Source organism: Carlito syrichta, unplaced genomic scaffold (assembly GCF_000164805.1).
Source record: "Carlito syrichta isolate Samal-C Ts95f unplaced genomic scaffold, Tarsius_syrichta-2.0.1 Scaffold311703, whole genome shotgun sequence".
In the NCBI taxonomy this organism is placed as follows: Eukaryota; Metazoa; Chordata; class Mammalia; order Primates; family Tarsiidae; genus Carlito; species Carlito syrichta.
In genome coordinates this window covers 64,846-83,160 of record NW_007255799.1, presented here as the reverse complement: position 1 = coordinate 83,160, position 18,315 = coordinate 64,846, and the positions used below count along the sequence as shown (strand labels likewise).

Below are 18,315 nucleotides of genomic sequence, written 5' to 3'. Positions count from 1 at the left end.
GGGTGGGTCTCAAACCCATGGACTCAGGCAATCCACTCACCTCGGCCTCTCAAAGTGCTGGGATTACAGGCTGAGCCACCGAGCCCAGTGAGTAAGTTTTTTAAGTAAGGCCTCCTACTCACTCCTGTAAACTGCCTACCCCGGTATGGCACGTCCGAGTTTGACTGTGACTGAGACCCCAAATACAGGTGGGCTGGCCAACGGGAACGCCACCGGCCTCACCCTGAGCCCTCAGCTCCCACCCTTGCCACCCAGGGCCCCTGACTCGGCATCTTCCCTTACCTGTGAGTCCCGTCTCTGCAGCACCTGGGCTTAGGCAGAAAGACCCGCGGGTCTGTGTGAGCCAAGCACGCTGCAAGGGCCAACCTGGTCTCGATCTCCCAACAAGATGCGGGGCAGTGGCAGGTGAGTGACTCAGTCTGACCCCAGACCTCAGAACGATCTCTGAGGAGGCTACGCAGGGAGAGGCTGAATCTGTTAGAACAACAGCCACAGCTCACCTGACCCCACATGAAGCCCAATCAGCAAGCATTGATCGGAGCCCCGCTGAAAGTGTTTACAAGACACCGTGCTAAGTTTCCCGTGAACCGCCTAGGAAGAAAATCTGAGCGAGAGTCAGAGACGGGCTCTAAGGGCATGATGTCTGCGGCAAAGGGGGTGACTAGATTTCAGCTCTCCTGATATCTGGGATCAACCCCTCTCCCGACCAGGTGCACAGTCACCAAGAGACAGTGCGGTTTACTACCGTGGATTTTTTTTTTTGAGTTGGAGTTTCACTCTGTCGCCCGGACTGGAGTGCAGTGGCCGCTCCCGGCCACCGCAGCCTCGACCTGCTGGGCTCCGGCGATCCTTCCGCCTCAGCCTTCCAAGTAGCTGGAATTACAGGCGCGCGCTACCACGCCAGGCTGATTTTTTGATTTACTGTAGAGATGAGGTCTCGCTGCCCAGGCGGGTCTGGAACCAGCGGGCTCAGGCCATCCACTCACCTCAGCCTCCCAAAGGTGCAGGATTGCAGGCTGAGCCACCGAGCCCGGCTTACTACTGTGAATTTAAAAAACATTTTTATTATTTCCTCTCTTACTTAAAATGTACAGCTTGATATTTTGACACACGTATACATCCTTGAAATAATCATCACAATCAAGACAACAAGCATTCCATCACCTCCAAAAGTTTCCCCAGGGAACCGCTGACTTGTTCTCTGTCACTGCAGGTTAATTTGCTTGTTTTTGAGTCAGAGACTCATTCCGTCGCCCAGGCTGGAGTACAGTGGCACAATCATGGCTCACCAGAACCTCGACCTCTTGGCTTGCTATGTTGACCAAGCGAGTCTTGAATTCCTGGGCTCAAGCGATCCTCTCGCCTCAGCCTCCTAAAGTACTACAGGCATGAGCCACCACATCCAGCTGAGTTTTATTTTAAAAAGTGCTTCCACACATCACTTAAGTCTTGGTGCCGATGTAGAACCAGAGAACTGAGTCTTGTCTACCAACACTCAGGTATCTGTCCATCCCCCAGGTCAGTCCTCCCGGGGGTCAGCCTTGAATTCTCAACTGAATCAGTGACTAAACTTTCCAAAACCTTCCAGCTGCCACTGGAGATACAGAAGTCACAGAGCTGTTACCCTCCCCGAGGCCTGGGGCAGGGAGTCCTCTTTGTCATAGGAAGTCCTGAATACAGGCACGTGGACTCCACTAAAAGGAAGTCTCCTTGGCAGGCGGAGGGAGTCTGGGAGGCCCAGCACCACTGATTTCTTCTTTCTCTTCATCTGGAATCTCCACTCCGTTTCTCTTGGCAAAGATGCGGTTGATTTCCACGAATGTCTTGCCCTTGGTCTCAGGAATAACCACATAGATGTAAACAGCAGTGAGGAGGCAGATGCCGGCAAAGATAATGAAACAGTAGGCACCAATGGCTTCCTAGACCAAGACACGAAGAAAACAGGAGTGGGGAGAGAAAGACGCAACAGGGACAGCTCTGGTCAGGGTCTGTGTGAGTCCTAAGGAGCTTCTTGGTGGCCGCTTTTGTTTTACTCCTAGAAGAGTAAAATAACCAGCAAATTGTGGCAATCGACTGCTACCAGGTATGGTGGCTCACGCCTGGGATTCCAGCACTTTGGGAGGCCGAAGCAGGTGGATCGCTTGAGCCCAGGAGTTCAAGACCAGCCTAGGCAACACAGCAAGATCTTGGCTCTCCAAAAAAATAAAAAATTAGCTGGGCATGGTGGTGTGTGCCTGTAGTTCCAGTGAGAGGCTCGCTTGAGCCCAGGAGTTTGAGGTCAGTCTGGGAAACAGAGACAGACCTCATCTTTACAAAAAATCAAAACCTTAGCTGGGTGTGGGGGTGCATGCCGGGAGGCTGAGGCAGGAGGACTGATGAGCCCAGGATGCTGTCACCGCCCTCCAGCCTGGGTGACAGAGTGAAAACCTGACTCAAAACAAAAACAAAAACGCCCTGAAGATAGTCTGCAGGAAACAAAAAGCTAGAAGATTGAGTTTGTGTGCGTGTCTTCAGAGGCTGGGGAAGGAGGTGGCGGGGGACCGCTCCCTGGCTCAGGCCCCAGCCTGCCCGGTTCCTTCTGTTGCCCTTGACCTTTGCAGCCCAGAGACCCTGAGGAACAGCTTTCTCAGTGTGGGTCGGGGGGTCCCTTCGGTACGTGGGAAACCAGTGCATTCAAAGGGTCTGGCTGCAGCGGCATCGCATGAAAGTGTCCGGGGTCCTGTCCCCCTCGTGCTGAATTCCCAGAGGGTCTTTGGAGGGGGAATTCTACTTGTTCCCTGGAGGCTGGTGGGGCAGGGTTGGGACGGGGACCCTGGCTCACCTGGAGGGTCGGGAACAGGAAGCTCACGAGGAAGTTAGTGAGCCAGTGCACGGCCCCGTCCACCATGAATGCAGCTGGCCGTGAGGACTGCAGGAAGATTTCAGTCCTCACCACCGATGGGACGGGACCTGGGGACAGAGGGCAGGACAGTGGAGCCGCCACGGGCCCAGAGCGCCCCCGAGGGCTGGCAGGATGTGGCCGGGCCCAGCCTCAGACCCAGGCCCCTTGGGGGGCTCATGTCCCTGCATGGGCAGTCCCTGCTGGGACAGGAGTGGGGTGGGGAGGCCCAGAGAGGAGCCCTGCCTCTCCCACAAGAGCAGGTCACAGGGCGGAGGCTGACAGGGTCCCCTTGGGAACGTCTGGCTGGGGAGCCTGGAATGGAATTGTCACTGCTTTTCTTCAAAGCCGGGGACGCTTCGCAAAGGAAGCGTCATTTTAGACATGAAATGGGTGGAAAGCGTCTTGGAGCAGCAGGTGGTGAGTCCATGGCAGGAGCAGGCGAGGAGAGTTTTCTGAAAGCTCCAATTCGGTGTATTTTGAAAATTTTGGAGGGTGGAGGGGCCTGTGCTTGGGGCGTGCTGCCCTCCTGTGGTGAGTCTGGGAATGGCAGACCCACCCGAGGGCGGCACCTTTCCTTGGGTCAAAGGCTCCTCAACCAATTTAGTCGCGTCTAAAATTTCTAAAGCCACCAGGTACTGGTGGTTCATGCCTGCAATCCCAGACTTTGGGAGACAGAGGCTAGAGGATTGCCTGAGCCCAGGGGTTCGAGACCAGCCTGGCAACTTGGCGAGACCTCACCTCTACAATAAATCAAGAAAAATTGGCTGGGCCTGGTGGCATGCACCTGTGGTTCCAGCTACTTGGAAGGCTGAAGTGGAAGGATTGCCTGAGCCCAGCAGGTAGAAGCTGTGGTGGCTATAAGCAGCTGCCACTGCACTCCAGCCTGGGTGACAGAGTGAGATTCTAACTCAAAAAAAAAAGAATGTCTAAAGCCAGTTGAGCATAGTGGCTCATATCTGCAATCTTAGCACTTTGGGAGGCTGAGGCAGGAGGGCTACTTAAGCCCAGGGGTTCAAGACCAGCCCAGCCTAGGCAACACAGCAAGACCCTGTCTCTATTTTTAAAACAAACAAATAAATAAAATGTCTAAAGCAATTTTTTCCTCCTAATTGCCACCCTCATGAAATTTTAATACCACAGGTATACTGTATATTTATGTCCTGTGTGTATGCATGTATATATGTGTATATATATATATACACATATATATGTATATGGGTATATCTATCTATCTATCTGTGCCTTTATGCATAAAAAGAGTAAGGTTCTTCCTCTCCCCCTAATCAGTTTCCCTCCCTCAGAGGTTGATATGGCCACATTGAAAATGCAGTCTTGGCCAGCTGCAGTGGCTCAGGCCTGTCATCCCAGCACTTTAGGTGGCGGTGGCAAGAGGATTGCCTGGGCCCAAGCATTCGAGACCAGCTGGGTCAACTTGGCGAGACTTTGACTCTACAATAAATCAAAAAATTAGCCAGGCATGGTGTTGCATGCCTGTGGTTTCCGGCTACTTGGAAGACTGAGGCAGAAGGATCGCCAGAGTTCAGCAGGTCAAGGCTGCAGTGGCCATGAGTGTGCCAGAGTGAGACTCCAATTAAAAAAAAAAAAAAAGAAGAAGCTGAGGTGGGAGGCTAGCTTGAGCAGGAGTCTGAGACCAGCCTGGGCAACATAGCGAGGTCTTGTCTTTATGACAAAAATAAAAGGAAAATTAGCTGGGTGAGGTTACAGTGAGCTATGATGGCACTATTGCACTCCAGTCTGGGCAACAGAGTGAGACCCAGTCAAAAAAGGAAGGAAGTGGGAAAATGCGGTCTCAGAGAGGAGTTCAAGCCCCAGCATGAAGCTGCCCTTGGATGTCAAGTTTAAAACTCCCGCAGCCCGGTGAGCAGGGGCCCTTCTCCAGGGCTTTGCTCCCCACGTGGGCGCTGGTGAGGATGTCATCTGTCCAACCTCCCTCCTCCCCACCAGGTCAACAGCAACAGTAACTAAGCAGTCCCTCAGGACCTGCTCGAATGTCAGCCCAGGCCACAGTCTGATCTCCCATCTGCTTGTGACATCCAGTCACCCATGTTCCCCGAGAAGCACAATGGCTTGTCCCCGGAGACATAGGTTGCAGCGGGGATGGCCTAGAACCCCCAGTTTCTGGCACACACACTGGCACTTTTCCTGCAAGGTTCTCCCGCCTCCTCCTTTAAGGTATACCAGGAAGCTTCCTGCCCCATATCCCGCTTCTTAAACACCCTTAGCTACAGCTGTGCTGACCCCTTCTTGTGCCTGACGGCACAGCCCCAGCGGGCCTTCTGTTATTGTGAGTCGCATGGATTCACACCTTTCCTTTGGTTTATGGAAACCCTTTCAAAACGAAGATTCTGCGGGGAATGTTATTTGTGTCTTCGCAGTCAGAGGTGTCTCTCTCCAGGCAAGGAGAATGAGGTTCAAGTCTCAGGAGGACACACGGGGAGAGGAACCTGGAGTCTCTGAGGTGCCCTGAGAGGTGGGCCCAGGTGAAGGCTGGAAGCCTTGTACCAGGATGTGGGGACAATGCAGCAGGGGTTGCAGCTGGCAGATGGGGGTGGCCAAAGACAGTGGAGGCCTGGTCGGGCTGTGGGCTTGGAGTGTTTGGACATGCGCCGAGATGCTGGGGGGGGGTCTGGCTGGCATGAGCTCCTCTCTGCAGAAGCTCATCTCCTTGGTGGGTTCCAGAGCCAAGTCTGGGTCCCCCTGGGAGCCACAGAAGATCCGTGGGAACCAGCCTGGCCGCAACACTGGTTGGCACTTAGTAAATGCCAGGTGAATGAATGAACGTGACCTGGAATGGTTGGTGTCAGACAGGATCAGCTGGGCTGAGCCTCTAAGGCCAGGTGGGGGTGGGATCTTATGGAATTGGCAGGCAAAGGGCACAAGGATGTCCGTTCACTCAGCAAATATTTCTTTCTTTCTTTCTTTTTTTTGAGTCAGAGTCTCACTCTGTCGCCCAGGCTGAAGTGCAGTGGCACACTCACAGCCACCCAGCCTCCAACTGCTGGGCTCAGGTGATCCTTCGGCCTCAGCCTTCCAAGTAGCTGGAACCACAGGAGTGCGCCACCACACCTGGCTACCTTCATGATTTATTGTGGAGACAAGGTCCCACCAAGTTGCTCAGGCTGGTGTCCAAGCTCTAGGCTCAGACAATCCTCTAGGCTCTGCCTCCCAATGTGCTGGGATTACAGGTGTGAGCTACTGTGCCTGGCCTCAGCAAATATTTCTTGAGCACTGACCCTGTCGGGTCCAGAGCAGAGGGAGGAAGGGAGGGAGGGAGGGAGATACTCACTGGGTCCGATGGAGTGTCCCGCGATGTAGGCGAAGACACAGATGATGCCAAGGTAGGATAGCTCAGGGACCGTGCTCTGTGGGAGAGGTAGGGCCATCTGGGCTGAGGGACCCTGGCTGGGAGCTCTGCTAATCTGAGGCCGTGAGCCCCACGGGTAGCAGAGTCCGCCTGCGGGTCCCACGTCCCTGTCCCCCAGAGGGGCCACACCTGGGTGTGATCACCCTCACGGGCCCCAGGGGCTCTGTGGGTGGGCAAGAGGACGATGAGGAGGACGGCCATCTTGCATTCTAGGTCACCAGGGCTCCAGCCCCGCCTCACTGAGAGCGATGTGGGGGGAAGGATACCCACCTTGTATTTATTTTCCCGACAGGTACAATTTTCCGCACTTACAACGGTCCACTCATCTAGCCCTCCTGACACCCCCTGAGCGGAATCAGAGCACAGAGGGCTCTGAACACAGATCAGGCAGTGGCCTCAGCCACCTGACCCACAGGCGACAGGTTGGGATCCGAGCTCACCCTGCCCTCTCTGGAGAGACTCCTTCCAGGAGCCTGGCCATGGGGGTGGGGGCCCCTGGCTGCCATGTCTGCTCCCAATGGCTGATGCAAACCCGGGTCAACAGACACAAGACAAATTGAGCAGGCTCCCCTGAGAACTCCCCAGTGACCCGCCAGTCACAGCTATGATGGGTGCTGGGGGCAGAGGCTGGCCCCAGGGCTGGGTGGCGTGGGGGTGAAAATCGCGGAAGCTTCTGAGGGGAGGAGCCACAAGATGGATGTGTCTTCCACAGAAAGAGCAGTGGGGAGCAAGCCTGGGGGACATTTAGCACTTCAAGCAAGCAGAGGGCTGGCCAGGTTGATGGGGCCACCCTGGACCCGAGGCAAAGGGGGCGGCTGCTGGCACCCCTGGCAGAGCCCTCCTGGGTTGGACAGAGGAGGGAGGGAGCCACCAGGACGCCCCACAATGTCTGAAATGAGATCTCTGGAGGTGGAACTTGGTTTAATTCAGCTCTTCTCATTTCCTGTAGTTCCTACAGGTTCTACCCAAGACAAAGGGCTCATATATTAGTTCGTTGTGTTTTTTTTTAGTTGGAATCTTACTCCATCGCCTAGGCTGGAGTGCGGTGGCATACTCATGGCCACTCTAGCATCGACCTGCTGGGCTCCAGCAATCCTTCCGCCTCAGCCTTCCAAGTAGCCAGAACTACAGGCCTGTGCTACCATGCCCGGCTAATTTTTGATTTATTGTAGAGACGAGGTTTTGCCAAGTTGCCTGAGCTGGTCTCAAACCTGCATCGTATATTAGTTTTAAAGTTACTAAAGAAAGTTCTTTAGATGGGAAAGTGTAGCTGGGCATGGTGGCTCAGGCCTGTCATCCCAGCACTTTGGAAAGCTGAGGTTGGAGGATCGCTCCAGGCTAGGAATTCAAGACCAGCTTGGGCAACAGATGAGATCCTGTCTCTACAAAGGTTTTTTTTGTTTGTTTGTTTTGGTTTGTTTTTTAAAGAAGCTTTATTTGGGCTTGGTGGCTCAGCCTGTAATCCCGTGCCTTTGGGAGGCTGAGGTGAGTGGATTGCCTGAGCCCGCGGGTTCGAGACCCACCTGGGCAGCGAGACCTCATTTCCACAATAAATCAAAAAATCAGCCGGGCGTGGTAGTGCAAGCCTGTAATTCCGGCTACTGGGAAGGCTGAGGCGGAAGGATCGCCGGAGGCCAGCAGGTCAAGGCTGCGGTGGCCGGGAGCGGCCACTGCACTCTAGTCTGGGTGACAGAGTGAGACTCCAACTCAAAAAAAAAAAAAAATTAAAAAGAAGCTTTGATGAAACTGAATTGTAAACGTCACTAACCCTATTCCTCACCAGTCCTCCGCCCTCCCCGCCCCTCTCTGCCTGCTGTGTTCTCACAAATTCCAGCTTGGCGTGATTCCCTAAACTTCACCAGCTTCTTCCCACATGAAGGCCCCTGCAACACTCCCTGATGGTTAAGGAGAAGATCATTATGGAGAGGACAGCTTGAAAACGACAGAAAGAAGCCAGGACCTTGTGTCTAAGTTGCAGAATAATCTCTTTACGACACATTTTTCGTTTTGTTTTGTTTTGTTTTTTGAGTCAGAGTCTCACCCTGTCGCTCAGGCTGGAGTTCAGTGGCATGATTGAGGCTACCACAGCCTCGACCTGCTGGGCCCAGGTGATCCTTCCGCCTCAGCCTTCCAAGTAGCTGGAACCACAGGTGTGCGCCACCATGCCTGGCTAATTTTTTGATTTTTTGTAGAGATGAGGTCTCGCCATGTTGCCCGGGCTAGTCTCGAATCCCTGGGCTCAGGGAATCCTCTCGCCTCCCTCTCCCAAAGTGCTGGGATTACAGGTGTGAGTCACTGCGCCCGGCCACAGAAACGCACATTTTATTGCAAACTCTTCTCCTGTTTCTCCTCTATGTGACAGGTGGATCATTGCATCTGGGTCTCTGCGCATTTGGGTGTAGGTGAGTGAAACTCCCTGACCTTCCCTTCAGGAAGAGGCTTTGCAAATGCTGGTCATGAAGGGGGCGTGCCGTGGGGTGGGACTGAGAAGTCCCCTCAGTCTAGGGGTCCCGGTTCTGTTGGGGGCCTCCCACCGCTTGCCGCGGGCCCCCACCAGGGAGGCAGGAATGAGGTCAGACCTGGAAGAGGAGCGCCACGGTGAGCACCAGGCAGGAGGAGCCACAGATGCCATAGCCGGCCAGCAGGAGGTGCCGTCGCCCCAGCCGCTCCACCATGCCCGCCTGGAGAGAAGATGGCAGTGAGAAGCCTAGACGGCACCAGCATCCTCAGGCCCAGCTTTTGCTACCCCACAGGCCCTCCTGGGTGCTCCTTCCTTGCCTTGCTGCCTGTTGGCAGGATGTGAGCTTCAAGTGATCAGAAGATCACTTGAAAATGTTCTGGGGGACGGAAGATCGGAACCAGTCGACTTTGGGAGACGTGCGCCTCTGTCAACTTTTAAATTGTTAATGCAACATGCACATCAAGGCATAAGTAGTTCAGATTTTTTTTTTTCCGAGTTGGAGTCTCACTCCTTGGCCCAGGCTGGAGTGCAGTGGCATGCATGCTTACAGCCAACCTAGTGTCAACCTTCTGGGCACCAGTGATCCTTCCACCTCAGCCTTCCGAGTAGCCGAAACTACAGACAGGCACTACCACGCCTGGCTATTTTTTATTTTATTGCAGAGACGAAGTCTTGCCAAGTTCCCCGGGCTGGTCTCAAACTCGCAGGCTCAGGCAATCCACTCGCCTTGGCCTCCCAAAGTGCTGGGATTACAGGCTGAGCCCCTGAGCCCGGCCCAGAATTTTTTCAATACCATTCTCACTCTGTCGCCCATGCTCACAGCCACCACAGCCTTGTCCTTCTGGACTCAGGCAATCCTTCTGCCTCAGCCTTCCACGTAGCTGGGACCACAGACACGCACCACCATGCCTGGCGAATTTTCTTTTTATTATTGGCAAGACGAGGTCTTGCCAAGTTGCCCAGGCTGGTCTTGAACTCCTGAGCTCAGTTAATCCTCTCACTTCTGCCTCCCCACGTGTTGGGACCATGGGCATGAGCCACTGTGCTTGGCTAGGTAGTTCAGATTTTAAATAGCGAACTCTGAAATAATGGTATCGCACTCCCCCAAAAATTACACCTACGTCACAATACAAGGTATTGCCATCACCACAATGATTTTCCCAAAAAACCTGGATTTTAAGGTATTTCAAGTAGCCTGGTCAAGGTCACACAGGCAGTAATTATATGCACATCCAAGAGTTCGTGTCCCTCCAGTGACCCCAGGACCAGGGCTGCTAGCACTCAGCTGACTCTGTGGGGCTCCTATCTGCCTGGCCACACCTGCTCTGAGACCTACCAGCAGGAGGGATGCCTCCTGGCCACTCACCGAGATGACAGTCATCACAATGTTGACGACGCCAGCGCCCACTGTGACATACTGGGAGTGCACAGCCTCCACGCCAGCAGACGCATAGATGGTGTCCGCGTAGTAGTTGATCTAAGCGAGAACACAGGCTGTGACGGGGGGGGGGAACCTCGTAGGCCCAGGCCACTGGCTTAACTTTTGTGATGTAGCAACAAGCCGTTCCGAAAGCCTGGGCTGGCGTCCCCAGACAGGCAGGTGGCAGTGGGTGGGCGAAACAGCTGTGGCCTGCAGTCAGGTCACCGAGGAGAGAGCCCGGCTCTGCCCCGGAACCCTCTGCATCCATAAAACAGCAGCTGCACCACGTGGGCTCTGAGAGAACTTTCCCCTCCCATCACTTTGTCATTCTATGACTCAGACTCCCAGAGAATGCCTTATCAGTTCTTCCTTTGGGCCAAGCCAGCCTCAAGTTTGGCCTGTTTTCTGTCTCAGCCCCGAGGATGCTGGCACAAACAGCACTTCTGAAAGCCACGTGTGCTGTTCCCCATTTGGTGGCTCCTGCCTGGGCCGTCCGCCCTCCCAAGGTCACTTGCTGAACATCTATGAATCCCTGAGGCCAAAGTCTCCCTGCTTGGCACATCCCTTGAGCACCACTGGGTCACCCAACCCACCTCTGATATTTCTAGAGGTAACCCTGCCGAGTTTTCAGATCTCTGCCCTTCCCTCCACACCTTGGACTGTGACAGCAACAGAACTGTGTTCACAGGAAGTGACGCGGCCCACATCACAGCTGAGCGGGCCCAAGGCTGGCTCCTGACCCGGGCTGGACCTGCTAACCCCTGCCCTGGGGACCTGAACTTGGACTCATCTGGGTCTAGCTGGTCTGTTGTTGTTTCTTTTTTGAGTTGGAGTCTCACTCTGTCACTTAGACTGGAGTGCAATGTCACATTCACAGTCACCCCAGTGTGGACCTGCTGGGTTCCAGCAATCTTTCCGCTCAGCCTTCCAAGTAGCTGGAATTACAGGCACGTGCTACCATGCCCGGCTAGTTTTTGATTTATTGTAGAGATGAGGTCTTGCCAAGTTGCCCAGGTGGGTCTTGAACCCATGGGCTCAGGCAATCCACTCATCTCGGCCTCCCAAAGCGCTGGGATTACAGGCTGAGCCACCCAGCCCAGCCTAGCTGGTCTGTTTTATGGGAAGGAGCGGGAGGGAGCTGTTTACTCTTGGCAGGAGGTGTTTCCCTTTGGGGACTGGAGGCAAAGAGAAATGTTCTGTAGCAAGAGAAAAACAAAGTGGCACGTGGGAGAGGCAAAGCAGGAGACAGAGAAGACTCAGGCTTCTTCCCGACTCTGGCCCTGCTGCTAGCTGTTCCTGGGCCCCGCTATGGCACTTGGCCTCCGTGGGTGAGGTCCCTCGTTTCTGTAAGTCAAGTCTAGGTCTAGACTAATCTTGTCTCCCGCTGCCCCTGTCCCCGCATACCGCATTGATGCCCGACAGCTGCTGGCCAGCCATGAGCACGATGACAGAGAGGAGCTGCCAGCGCAGGGGGCGGAAGGCGCAGAGGCGAAGCAGCGACAGGTGGCCCTCGGCGGCCTCAGCCCGGGCTTCCGCCCGCATGTCCTCCAGCTCAGCCTCCACGTCTACGCAGCCTCGCAGCCTCTTCAGAGCTGCGGAGAGCAGAGCGCCACCCTCAGTGGGCGGACTGTCTGCTGCATGCTGTCTCCCACCCGGCCGTGGGCTCGCCCTTTCCCCCACCTGCCCCCGGTGAGGTCCCCGAAGCTGTGACCATGACCCTATGGCCATCCCTCAACACCACCCAAGCGTCCAACTCTCATCCCTGACCGTGGCCTTCGCAGGGCCCTGGGACAGGAAGGGCCTGGCAGGACCGTCTGCGTCTTACCTCTCCGCGCTGTGGCCTCATCTCCCTTCTGAATCAGGGAATAGCGGGGGCTCTCGGGGAAGCAGGGCAGGGTCAGCAGCTGGAGTAGGGCAGGCACTCCCGTGAGGGCCAGGAGCACCGGCCAGCCTGCGAGGAGCCAGCACCAAGGACTAGAGGCTCAGCCTGCAGGGCGCCTGGGGCCCTGGGCATGCCTTGGCTGGCCTCCATGTCCTCTTGGGGCAACACATGCCCGTGATGTTCCTGCCTTCCGTGAGAACCAAAGGCCCTGGGGACCTCGTCCTTACCAAGACCCTCCCACAAAGGGCTCCATATTAAAAACAGAGGAAATAAGTATCTTTATCAAAATGTATGACTTGTTCGTTATTTTGCAGAAAGAGCACTGTTTTTCTTTTCTTTTTTTGTGGAGACAGGGTCTTGTTATGTTGCCCAGGCTGGTCTTGAACTCTTGGCCTAAAAGAATCCTCCTGCCTTGGCCTCCCAAAGTGCTGGGATTACAGGTGTGAGGTCTCATCTTAGCTAGAAGAGCACTGGTTTTCTTAGGAATAGGATGTGATTTAAAAGCTTGAGCCACCAAGAAAATGAAGCTATGTCTTGTTCTTACTTTTATGAATGGAAAGGGCATAATCTTATAATGGATTGGGCAGAGGATGGATCCTCCCCTGGGCCTGTGTGAGCTCCTTCTAGAAGACTTGGGGTAAGGAGGCTGTCCTAAAATCCCACTAAGAAAACAGGGTCTGCCGAACTCGGTGGCTCAGCCTGTAATCCCGCGCCTTTGGGAGGCTGAGGTGAGTGGATTGCCTGAGCCTGGGGGTTCGAGACCCGCCTGGGCAGCGAGGCCTCATCTCTACAATAAATCAAAAAATCAGCCGGACGTGGTAGCGCGCGCCTGTAATTCCGGCTACTCAGAAGGCTGAGGTGGACGGATTGCCGGAGCCCAGCAGGCGAGGCTCCAACTCACAAAAAAGGAAAACAGGGTCTGCACCTGCACCCTCCCCCTCCACCCCTGCTGGTCTGATGGGTGCTAGATGTGTTACTTAACCTCTCTGAGCCTCCTTTTTCTCATCAGTAAAATAAAGATAATGCAAATGTCTTCTAGCAAGGCAGACATGGAGGGTGAGGGTGGAGGAGGCACACACCAAGTGTCGGTGCCAGGTGGCTCTTCCAGGGTGACGCCTCTCTCATGAGGGCTAGATATTCAGCTGCACCAGGGCAGTTTGGGAATCTATTAAAAATGATCTTGCTGGGCTCGATGGCTCAGCCTGTAATCCCGCGCCTTTGGGAGGCTGAGGTGAGTGGATTGCCTGAGCCCGCAGGTTCGAGACCCGCCTGGGCAGGCGAGACCTCATCTCTACAATAAAATCAAAAAATCAGCCGGGTGTGGTAGCGCGCGCCTGTAATTCCGGCTACTCGGAAGGCTGAGGCGGAAGGATCGCCGGAGCCCAGCAGGTCGAGGCTGCGGTGGCCGGGAGCGGCCACTGCACTCCAGTCTGGGCGACAGAGTGAGACTCTGACTCAAAAAAAAAAAGATCTTCCAGAGAGCTCCCACTGGCTTCTGAGTCTCCTCATGGAAGTATGGGGATACAGACATCATCCCACCCACTAAGGAATCTGTGCAGAATTTGAAAACGTTTATGAAAAAAACCTCATGGTGTTCACAGGGCCTTGAATGCCAGTATCCAAGCCATGTTTGTTGGTCCATCCTCTTGTCCACCACCCTGCAGGACTGTCGCACACTTTCTCCTCTCTCCTAACCCTCCACCATGTCCCCCTCACTCTCACTCTCAGGAACAGTCTTGTGTCCCGTTTTACAGGGGCCACATCCACCCGGGTGACAGTCACAGTGACCGTGAACTCCCCCGCCCTGTCGGATGGTTCCCAGGCAGCCACATGAACCGATGTCTTTCCCAGTGAGGAGAAAACCCCGTTCTCCCGACCTCACTCCTTCCAGCCACCACCCAATGTCTCTCCTTCCCTTATAGCAAAACTCCTCAGAGTCGTCTACACTGCCTGCCTCCGCGTCCCCGCCCCCCACCCCCAAGCATCATTTGTCCCCGTCACTCACTAAAACAGCCCTCGCCAAGGTCACACGTGTCCACCATGCTGCACTTTGCCTGACCCCAAGGTCACCTCCCAAGTCTCATCTGACTCGACTTTCAGGAACATCGGGCCCCATGGAACGAGCAATGGGACCGTGTGACCTCCGCGTGCAGCTGGTTACCTGTAGGATTGCCCAGGAGGGCCTGGAGGCTGAAGATCTGGGCAAGGAGGACTCCGAAGATGACGAAAACCTCGGTCATTGTTCCCAGAGCACCCCTGAGGTCCTTGGGAGCCAGTTCCCCCAGGTACATGGGGAGGGCACTGTAGGAGATGCCTGGTCCAGGTAAGGCAGGAGTCAGGGCGGGGGGCTTCATTTGAGGCCATCCCGACCCCTGAGCATCTATGGGCTCTGAGCCTTTCTGTGGAGGGGGGGACCAGGTCAATCTTGATCGTTTAGTTTGGACTGACAACCCAGTCCTTCCAGGATTCACAGCTCCCTGTGGGGACAGCACGAGGGTGTGAGGAGGACGCTCTTTCCTCTCTAGCTGCTGGGCTGGACCACTTGTCACAGGGGAGGAATCTAGGCCTCCATGTGTTCCTGGGTAGTGGGACTTACAGGTAACTCTGGAGCTCCTGGGCTCAAGAGATCCTCCCTCCTCAGCCTCCCAAAGGGCTGGGATTACAGGTGTGAGCCACCATGCTCCACCTATTTCTGGTTTTTCTAAAACAGATTATTTGTATAACTTTTTAAAAATAGAAACAACTACTGGTTTGTAATTCCAGCACTTTGGGAGGCAGAGACGAGAGAATTTCTTGAGACCAGCCTGGGCAACATGGCGAGACCTCGTCTCTACAATAAATCAAAAAAATTAGATGGGCGTGGTGGCGCATACCTAGAGTTCCAGCTACTTGGAAGGCTGAAGCGGAAGGATCACCTGAGCCCAGCAGATTGAGGCTACAGTGACTGTGAACGTGCCACTGCCCTCCAACCTGGGTGACACAGTGAGATTCTGATAAGAAAGAAAGGAAAGAAAGAAAGAAAGAAAGAAAGAAAGAAAGAAAGAAAGAAAGAAAGAAGGAAGCCTCGTTCACCTGCTACCTGAGACCACAGGTTCTGTATTTTATTTTTTATTTTTAAAGACAGGGGCTTACTCTGTCACCCAGGCTGGAGTGCAGTGGTGTGATCATAGCTCCGTGCATCCTCAGCCTCCTGGGTTCAAGTAATCCTCCCACCTTAGCCTACTGAGTAGCTAGGACTATAGGCGTGTACCACCACACCTGGCTAGTTTTTAAAATTTTCTGTAGAGACAGGGTCTTGCTATGTTACTCAGGCTGGTTTCAAATCCCTGGCCTCAAGTGATCCTCCTGCCTCAGACTCCTAAGGTCTGAGGTTACAGGTGTGAGCCACCACGCCTGACCTGTATTCATTTTCACTGAAGCTCCTTATCTTCAGTTTAGACTATCCATCCTCATTGGAAGATACCTTATAAAACCATATTGATTATTTATACTTCAAGGTAGGAGTGTGTTTTGAAAGATCCTTCCCCATTGGAAAATTTTATTTTAAATAAAGGGAGGGCTAGACATCATGAAGTGTGGCGAACTCAGAATGGAGACAGGAGGATGCCCCTGAAGGGAAGAGGCCGACAGAGCCAGCCTGACATCTTGCCTGCCCTGCTACAGCCTTGGCCACAGACCCTTCCCCTGAAGGTGTGGCTGAGCCCAGGCCCCAGGTACCTGCACAGACCCCCAGCACCACTCGGGAAAAGATGATCAGCTCGAAAGCCTTGGTCACTTTACTGACTCCCATCAGGATGGCAGGGACGATGGCGAAGATGTCATTGATCAGCAGGGTCCCCTTCCTGCAAAGACAGCGAGCCTGCAGGGCAGGTGGCACGGAGGCCACAAAGGCCCATCCGACCCAGGTCATCTTCTCCAAGCCTGTCATTAATGGGGCGCGGGGAATGTGCCCACGGAAGGCCTAATGGTATCTCTCAATTCATACATTGAAACCCTTCACCCCGATGTGAGGGCGTCAGGGGGATGGGACCTTGGGGAAGGATGTAGGTTGTGGGTGGGGAGCCTCCCAATGGGATTAGTGCCCTTCTAAGAAGAGACCTGCAAGAGATCTCTCTCTTGCTGGGCATAGTGGCTCCTGCCTGTAGTCCCAGCACATTGAGAGGCGGAGGTGAGAGGATTGCCTGAGCCTGGGAGTTTGAGACCAACCGGGGCAACTTGACGAGACCTTGTCTCTACGATAGATCGAAAAATTAGCTGGGCATGATGGTGCATGCCTGGAAGCTGCTTGGAAGGCTGAGGCAGAAGGATCGCCTGAACCCAGCAGGTCAAGGCTGCGGTGACTGAGAGTATGCCACTACATTCCAGCCTGGACAACAGAGATCTCTCTCTTTTTCTGTCCTGTGAGGGCACAGTTAGAAGAAGGCTGTTTGTGAAGAGGAAGTACACCCTCATCAGGAACCAAATCTGTCTGCATCTTGATCTTGGTCTTGGGGTCTCCGGAACTATGAGAAATAGATGCCTGTTGTTTAAGAGTTGCCAGTCTGCAGTGTTTTGTTCTGGCAGCTGGAGCTGGCTAAGGCAGGTGGGAAGAACCAGAAAGCAAGGCCGAAGTCCCAAGAAGGGAGATTTGGGGTCAGTGGCGTGGGGTGGGGTGGAGATGGGCATTCTGACACTTGGAGTGGCCTGAAGATAGTAGGGAAGGAGCAGGGAATGGGGCTGTCTCACGAGGGAGAGAGCTTCCTTTCACTGGGGGTATCCAAGCTGTCACTGGACCAGGCACGATGGTTGTCAAGAACGATCGTCAGGAATGCTGAACAAGAGAGTCCCACAACAGGTGGCATGTAGAGCTGGGCTAGGTGATTTCTTTGTTTCATTTCTTTTTTGAGTCAGAGTCTCACTCTGCTGCCCAGGCTGGAGTGCAGTGGCACGATCACAGCTCACCACAGTCTCGACTTCCCTGGCTCAAGTGATCCTTTTGCCTCACCCTCCCAAGTAGCTGGGACTTCAGGGGACACACGACCATGACCAGCTAATTTTAAAAATTTTTTGTAGAGACAGGGTCTCACTATGTTGCCCAGGCTGGTTCCAAACTCCTAGGCTCAAGCAACCCTCCTGCCTTGGCCTCCCAAAATGTGGGATTACAGGTGTGAGTACCGTGCCTAGCTGGACTAGATGATTTCTAAGATCCCTTCTGAGGCTGAGAATCCACAAGCCTGTGGGGGTAGAGGAATGGGGTCCCTGAACATCCTGCGTGCCCAGGCTCCATCCTGCTTTCTGGACTCTGTGATCCACGCACTCACTCAGGCACACTTGGGTCAACTGCTCCCTCACCCCTTCTCTGTCACCTTGGGCTTGGGTTTTGACCCTGGCTGTGGGGCTGTGGCTGCACCCTCTGGTGCCACCCCCACCTTCAGGAGATAATAACTGCTGCCTTCCTCCCCTCTCTACTCATACCTGGGACCCCAGCTGATCCAGGTGCCCAGAGTGGGTCAACCAGGGGGGCAGGGCTCTGGTCTCAAGACAGGGAGGGATGGGGGTGTCTCCATGGAGACTTCCAGCTCTGCAGCACTGAGGACCCACAGCGGGCCCGCAGTCATGTGGACTGGTGTCCTCCGGTCACACCTGTCTCCCTGGGGCTGTCAAACTCCTGTGACAAGGACACCAGAGCCCAGACACCGAGAGGAGAGGGCCAGCCAGTCCAGGAGGCCTAGAGACAATGAGTGGCCTCCTCTGGACCCCCAATCCCACCTGACCAGGAGGCCTACCAGCTTCAGGGAGGCTGAGGCTGTCGGCACCCCCTGGGTGAGGCTGGCTCCCTGCTGCATTCCTGGGCTCAGGTGCCACATCTGCAAAATGGGTTAGTGATGAGATCGCCGCTAAGGTCCCTCCAGCCCCTGCAACCTGTGACTGTGGGGACAGACAGGGAAGTGGAGGCCAAGCCGGGGCTTCTAGAACAGTTCAGTCACATCTGGATGATAAAAAGCCTGAATGAAAACGTCATGGCAACACAGTGACTGCTTTCTTCACTCAAGTGCACAGCATGTGACAAACTGAACCTTGATCGAGCGCTTACAAAACGAAGCCTATGAATTCTGCATTAGTAGATAATTTTCAATCAGCACTATTTTTTTAATGCCTAAAAATGGAATTATGATGGTTTTTTGAGTAAGGTTATTTTGGGGTTTTTTTTTGAGTTGGAGTCTCACTCTGGCACCCAGGATAGACTGCAGTGGCACGCTCACAGCCACTGCAGCCTCAACCTGCTGGACTCAGGTGATCCTTCCAC

At 54.4% G+C, this 18,315-nt stretch overlaps 1 protein-coding gene across 1 annotated transcript in view; it reads right to left on the bottom strand.

Annotated features, from left to right (window-relative positions):
• Positions 1 to 1,694: 1,694 nt before the first annotated feature.
• Positions 1,695 to 18,315, bottom strand: part of SLC2A7 (solute carrier family 2 member 7) — a 21,870-nt gene continuing 5,249 nt past the window's right edge. The window contains exons 4-12 of the mRNA XM_008068953.1: positions 15,747 to 15,871; positions 14,191 to 14,343; positions 11,973 to 12,098; positions 11,552 to 11,739; positions 10,094 to 10,204; positions 8,846 to 8,947; positions 6,189 to 6,264; positions 2,822 to 2,949; positions 1,695 to 1,919 (exon numbers count right to left, since the gene is read on the bottom strand). Coding sequence (XP_008067144.1) covers positions 1,695 to 1,919; positions 2,822 to 2,949; positions 6,189 to 6,264; positions 8,846 to 8,947; positions 10,094 to 10,204; positions 11,552 to 11,739; positions 11,973 to 12,098; positions 14,191 to 14,343; positions 15,747 to 15,871 — 1,234 coding nt within the window. The remainder of the gene's footprint in view (positions 1,920 to 2,821; positions 2,950 to 6,188; positions 6,265 to 8,845; positions 8,948 to 10,093; positions 10,205 to 11,551; positions 11,740 to 11,972; positions 12,099 to 14,190; positions 14,344 to 15,746; positions 15,872 to 18,315) is intronic.